This window comes from Eurypyga helias, unplaced genomic scaffold, assembly GCF_000690775.1.
Source record: "Eurypyga helias isolate BGI_N326 unplaced genomic scaffold, ASM69077v1 scaffold11410, whole genome shotgun sequence".
In the NCBI taxonomy this organism is placed as follows: domain Eukaryota; kingdom Metazoa; phylum Chordata; class Aves; order Eurypygiformes; family Eurypygidae; genus Eurypyga; species Eurypyga helias.
In genome coordinates this window covers 1,583-8,563 of record NW_010225072.1, presented here as the reverse complement: position 1 = coordinate 8,563, position 6,981 = coordinate 1,583, and the positions used below count along the sequence as shown (strand labels likewise).

Genomic DNA, 6,981 nt, shown 5'->3' with positions numbered 1-6,981 from the left:
TTCCCTGGCTCTGGGTCAGTCGGCAGGTGGTAAGTAGTTGTATAATTTGTTTTCCTTTCCGTTATTTTCATTACATATTAGTATTATTGTTTTATTTCATTTACTTTTAAATATTAAATTGTTCTCATCTGAACCCGAGTTAGTCTTTTCCTCCAATTCTCCTCCTCTACTGAAGGGGGTGGTGGGAGCAAGCGGCTGCGTGGTACTTCGCTGCTGGCTGGGATTAAACCACAACAAACTCAAATCAGTGCAGCTAGCATTTCCTTGACAAAAAATAGTACTCTTCCTACAAATGCCATTCAAGGAAACCCAGTGTGTCCTTGGATTCTTGAAGCTTGCAGGAATCTTTTAGTCAGTTCTTGAAATAGTTTGAAGTCTACTAAGACAGAAGATGTTTCTGGAGCAACACAACTACTAGAGCAGGATGGAGACAGACAGGCATGCTTCCTCAGCTTTTTTTTTTCCTTCACACATACCTACACTGTCAATCCTATTATCAACCCACTGATGTAGCCTTTTTTGAAAGGGGTCATTTATAAAAATTACTCTATTAACTTGAGTGAATAGGTTAGCTCTGCACTACCAGCCTAAGGACTGCCTGCTATGATTAAGAGTATCCCAGGCCAAGAGAAATTCAGTTTATCTGTTTGTGAAGAAGAGAGGGCATGGAAGGTAGCAATGAATAACAGACAACAGTTTCTCAGCAGCAAAAGCGGTATTTCAGAGGCACTGTCTGAAGACAGCAGGAGAAGGTCAGGCTACTTACTACTAGTCTGAACTTGAAAACTGACACTTAGGAAACTACCAAGACTTACTTTGTATTCCAAATGCAATAGTGGTAATATTAAGGTGACCTCAGACTAATGACAGTGGTAAGGGGAAAATTCAGGTATGGGATTGGTTTTCATATACACACACATACACACACACATATAATTAAAAATTCAGCCAATGTTTCCACCAACAGGAGAGAAAAACAACCTCATATAAATGCATAATTATAAGTCATTTCATTTTTGTTGATCCCACTCAGACCAATACTGACCACTCCAGAACAGTATAGCTGCTTCTACCTATGAATATGCAACATATAGCTATGAATATTAAAGCTTCCTTGCCTCTACCACTAACTAGTGAAATTAAACAGCAAGGGTTGAATTGTCAAGCCTGTTAAAAAAAAAAAAAAGAATTTAATTACTTCAGAAACAGGAAAACACACTCTCAGGTAATTTAAGGCCTTAATGAATTTATGAAAGAATCTGTATGTCACCTAAATGTGAAAAATTAAACACCTTTGCTCTTTTCAGTGATGTAGCAGCTTGTGCAGTTATAGCCTCACTACCAGACATTAACGGCTCATAACACTCAAAATTTAGTACCATAACTAATAACTTCTACAGACCTTGATGATAGTCCACCTTTTTAATTATTCCAATCTATTCGACATCACCTGATAATACTGACAAAAAGTGCATAAACACACTAAGAATAAAAACCAGTACTTTTTGGTTTGTGTATGGGCCTCTGTGTGAGTCCCTTTAACAAAGGGGAAACAAAGCTTTTTTTGTTCATTATAGTCAGCAATCCTACAAAGCTCCAACATTGTGCTGAAATCCATAATACAACACTGAAATTTTTTCATCTTAGAAATTACTGAAGTTTGAATAGGGCAGGAAAAGGCTACTAGAATCAATGCCAACTTAAAACCACGTATTTAAAGAGTAGAGCATCCTATTCAATAATGTACTAACATCATTGGTTTCTTCTAGAAATTCATTAAAACAGTCTGAAAAATCAATGAAATGATCAAGATCATGCTTTAACTTTGATCAGATTATTTTTAAACTGTATTAAATTGTCACAACTCAAGCCACCTATTTTCCATTTTTTTAAAAAAGTACGTCTTCAAAAGTGCTGTAAGCTACAACACGACCTACAATTTTGCACAATATGTGTACAAAGTGAAGATACTATGCAATACAAAAGCGATACATCTTCCTAAAGAATGTTTCAATTACCAAAGCCTCAGCTAGCAAACAAAACTATACTTAAGAGTAACGTTTCCAACATTCAACTTAAACAAAATAGTGCATCTTACCGCCTGTTCCAAGAACTTTCAGGAGTTCAAAGTTTTCAATGCCAACTTTCTCTGCATGGCCTGTCAAATTTGCTGAAGAAAAAAAAACAAGAATTCACATCAGATATGTACTACACTGAAACATCACTCTGACATTACTACAGCTTCAGTAAAAACAAGTTAGTAGATGATCACTATAAGCGGCACTAAAAGCACATTCTGGTTGCAAACTATATTCTTTTAATTTGAACAAGCAAGGGAGAGCAATTTTCTTGCTGACATTGGTGTTCCTGAAGGTATAAAAAAAACCCAACAACTAGTTGTTTATGCCATCTTTCATCCTATCACTGGGCACCTCTGAAGAGAGTCCACTTCCACCTTGTCTGTAATCTCTAATCACATAGTTAGAGGCAGCCATCAGGTCATCCCTTAGCCCTTGCACCCTGAACACTCTCACATTCTTGGATTATATGTTCTTGGGATGACATAAGCAGAGCCCCAATAACTATTCATGCAGTTAACATAGGATTATTAAACCTATAAAGACTCTCCGCTATCATCAAGTAGGAAAGACCTTGAGTCTACATAACTAGCAAGTCTGGAAAAAACTAGGCAGGTACAAAGTTGTTTCATTTGTTGGGGAGTTTGGAAGGAGGGTGTTTGGTGTTTATATGAATCTATACCACCTAGGGGGGGGGGAAAAAAACCACACCACCAACAGACATTTTTCTAAGCAAGAAAAAGAAGAGCCCTATTTAAAAAAGGAATTGTGATGGGTTGCTTTGTTGTTGGTTTTGGTTGGGTTTTTTTCTTTCATAAGCTGCTAAACAAAGCCTTAAGCACTTCCCATTTTTACAGTCTTTCATTCCTATCATAATATTACCCATCCATTTGCATCAATAAGACTGCAGGTTATACAGCAATGCTGATCACCGAAATGATCCAGGTTAAAAGCAGTAAGGCAAAAAAGCAACTAAGTTTGATTATTCTTAACCAAGTTCAGTTCTCTAATCTGCTTTAATGAGCAGCAGCATAAACTGTTTTACTAGCACAAATAAGCATGAAGCATCAAGAGCAGAAGCTGCATGAGCTGGCATGGCTGCTAGAAAAATGCCTCTCAAAGAGAAACTTCAAGCCACACTGTATGTTTAACGGCTAGTTAAAAAAAATAAAATAAGAGGGCTTAGGAGAGATGTGCAAAAAGCTTTCAGTAGCAGCACCATGGATTTCAAGTACAAAGATCTCTTAACCAAAAGAGGAAAACTCTTCAATAGAAGATGCTGAAATTTACTTAGTCCATTCAAAAGAAATTCTCACGCAGTTTGATATTTCTAAGCAACTTTATCAAGACAGTTTGCTTTCTCAATTAGTTGTCAAAATGATAACTAATGACCTCCATTCACAGAACTGCAGTAACTCAACAACTCAAAACTAACAGAAAACTTAAAGCTTCAGAAAGACATACGCGCAAAGGAGGAACAAGTATAAAAAAAAAATCCAAACATTAAATAAAAGGAAAAGTAAATTTTTTACTTATTCCAACAATCCTAGGCATCTGTACCCATACACAAGATGCACCTAGTTGGAACAGGGTAAAATTAGTGGTCTCATGCAAGGCACTGATGAAATCTCACCTAAAATATTTTCTATTCTTATCATTCATCTTTACAAGGGATTAACAAAACTTGGCATAAATGCAGACAGACCACTTGAAATTACTGGGAGATTAGAAGGAGTATTCAGGATTTTTACTTGTACAAACAGAATTACACATGACAACAGTGTTTGCAAATCTGAGGGGATACACAAGCTAGCCTAGTATTACACATAAAAAACCCAGAAACATACAGAACAGCGAAATTATTAGAGAAATATTACTTTTGTGATCAGTTTCATTTTAATAACATGTACTAGGCAACACAGTGACAGAATCAGTAACAAATCAATGAAGCAATATGCACCACATGAGGTGAACTGAAGCTTGCTGTACTATTTTCACTGCAAACAGAACAAACACTGTTGCTAGTGCTACATCACAGTCGTTGCTCAAGTCAGCAGTAAGGAAGATGCACTCATGTGCCAAGGAAGGAGTAATAAGGCAAACCTGGACTGACTAAGTGTCTGTATAATTACAGTACGTCATGTCACAGTCAGAAAGCGGTCTGTTTTGAGGCAACTTAATATTACATATTACTCTTCCTAACAAGTACTGAGAGGTACTCCATGTATACTCTTTCAAAACAGTGTCTTTCCTGCCAGGAACTGCAGGAGTCGGGGACTATCCTAAGGAGACCAGGGCTAGAGTGACCACAGTTTTAATGAGACAGTGGATGTCACTGAAGAGATTCAGACATAGAACCTCCCTGGATACTAGCTAGGTAAGTGCTGAATGCAGAGTGGGAAGAAATTTTTCACAGAGAAATCCACCAATTTGGATCACAGAATCATAGAATGGTTTGGGTTGGAAGGGACCTTAAAGATCATCTAGTTCCAACCCTCCTGCCTTGGGCAGGGACACCTTCCACTAGACCAGGTTGCTCAAAGCCTCATCCAGCCTGGCCTTGAACACTTCCAGGGATGGGGCATCCACAGCTTCTCTGGGCAACCTGTTCCACTGCCTCACCACCCTCTCCGGGAAGCTTCTTCCTGATACCTAATCTAAACCTCCCCATCTTCAATTTAAACTCGTTACCCCTTGTCCTGTCAACAAGCCCAATTCCCTCAGCCTTTCTTTGTAGGAGAGGTGCTCCAGCCCTCTGAGCATCTTTATGGCCCTTCTCTGGACTCTCTCCAACCAGTTGATATCCTTCTTATGTTGAGGGCCCCAGAGCTAGACACGGTACTCCAGGTGGGGTCTCATAAGAGCAGAGAGGAAGAACCCTCTCCCTTAACCTGCTGGCCATGCTTCTCCTGATATACCCCAGAATATGGTTGGATCTTCCATCATGGAGGACTCCAGAAAGGTTTTACCATCTCACATAATTTAAGAGCTGTCAGCAGAAGGCTTTTGAATTAAACACCCTTCTAGAAAGCAACACAGTCATTTAATCCTGCCATATCTTAGGCAATGAATAGGAAGACAGAGGGTGGAACACAAACGCTGAATCTCCAGTAACACACTGAAGATTGGTACTGCTGGCTATAGTCCTAAAAAGGGATCAAGTCCTAAACTCAATCCATTAATCTAAACTATACCATAAACTCAATTTAATTTGCATTCCACATTCAGTAACATTAGTGAAACCTTTCCCACCTTAATGACGTTACACAGTAAAAAGTGTTGAGTGACACCTAGTTTGAATTATGTACTTGTTTCAATGTGACCTGTAATTTTGCACTATCTACTTAATCCCATTTTTACTTCCATTTGGGATGTTTAATTGCTTATAAGAAAAATATGTCTTGAAGGTTATTGTAATATCATTTTCACAGTAAAAAGGGAAAACTACATCACAAATAAACATATGAGAACTATAAAATAAGTCCCACCTCATTCTTTTTGCATTACACTGAGGAAAAAAGCCATCCCACAAGATCAGATAGCTAAAAGGTGCTGCATAACACACAAGTACGACAGGACGCTTGAGACATACAAGCTCTTTCTCAGAATTACTCCCTATAAAGCAAGAAGTAGAATTATCTTTAATTAAATGAAAAACTACACACACAGAGCACACAACAAATCTTCAAAGCTACAAGAAGAGATTAAACAATTGCCAGAAAGTGCTTCTCCCAGTGTTGCCACAGCTGGCAATGACTTGCTCCAACAGCCTCAGTTGCTGCACTCAGTCCATCTCTGAAGTCATAGCCCGAGAAAAGCAAGCTGAAGAGCTTGTGTCTGTGCCACATTCTTTCCAGTGACATTGCTAGAGCAGTTCGTCGTCATCAGCTGAAACCAGGCACAGAACTTTTCTACAGTCTAGCTGAGATGAGGTGCTAGTACACAAGTCAGTATACTGACATTTCCTGCAACTTGCTTTGAGGACCATAATCCCCAAAGGGCAGTTATTCTACTCAGTAGTCACTCCCAGGAATCCAAATGACCACTGCTGGAGAACCTTTCACAAGGAACACTTTCTACAGTTACAAGACAATACAAGAAGTTCCAAGTGTGAGAGGCTTTAAAGGATTGCACCAAGAAGGCTGCTACTACTACCACTGACAGAATGGCAAAAGGCTTCTCCCACCCCAGAGACATCACCATGCTAGGACTGGTATTGAAACCTGACCTACCAACTGCCTGCTCAACCTGTATGAAGACAACGTATCTGCCAGGAGTGTCACAGGGTGTACACTCCACCATCTAGCTAGCAGTATCTCTAGCAAATAGTACTGTGACATTTCAGTGTAGGCAAAGATGGCATTTGGGAACAGGGGCTTTGGGAAAGGTCTTAATTTAAGAACTGAGCACAAGAAAGGCAGTGTTGGAAACAAAATTTACTTTTCCGTTTCCTTTCTCTTCAAGTTTGTTGACACATCAGCTGAGGAGTACTAAGGAAGGGACATAAGCTCGGCCAGGAAAAAAGGACTGCCCAAGCCCTCAGGATGAGAGCTTCTCAACAAACGATCTGAAGCTACACGTGACACAGCATTATAAAGGATGGTGGCACATCATGGAAAAAAAGCAGTAAGCTGATAGCACCTTCTAAGAGAAAAGCTAACGGATTTTTCTACTGCAGTCCACAGTAATCAGCATTGCACCAAACTGGTAAAGAGGAACATAGGCAGCTGAGGGCAACAGCAAGATACCACAGATCAACCCAGAAGCAAAGACTAAAGGGAAGGGTCAAGACACCATAGCATCCATACAAACAAAGAGTAGTTAGTGCTACTGGTCACAATTACCACCACTGAAGGCAAAAAAAGCAAACAGCTAGAAATGCTCCCACTGAGAAGACAAATCT

At 39.3% G+C, this 6,981-nt stretch overlaps 1 protein-coding gene across 1 annotated transcript in view; it reads right to left on the bottom strand.

The window, feature by feature from the left end:
• LOC104506884 (ribosomal protein S6 kinase alpha-5-like) overlaps nt 1-6,380 on the bottom strand; it is a gene marked incomplete at its 3' end in the record, with an annotated part of 39,039 nt that extends 32,659 nt beyond the window's left edge. The window contains exons 1-2 of the mRNA XM_010148007.1: nt 6,311-6,380; nt 2,099-2,170 (exon numbers count right to left, since the gene is read on the bottom strand). Of these exons, the coding sequence (XP_010146309.1) occupies nt 2,099-2,170; nt 6,311-6,380 (142 nt within the window). The remainder of the gene's footprint in view (nt 1-2,098; nt 2,171-6,310) is intronic.
• Nucleotides 6,381-6,981: the final 601 nt, after the last annotated feature.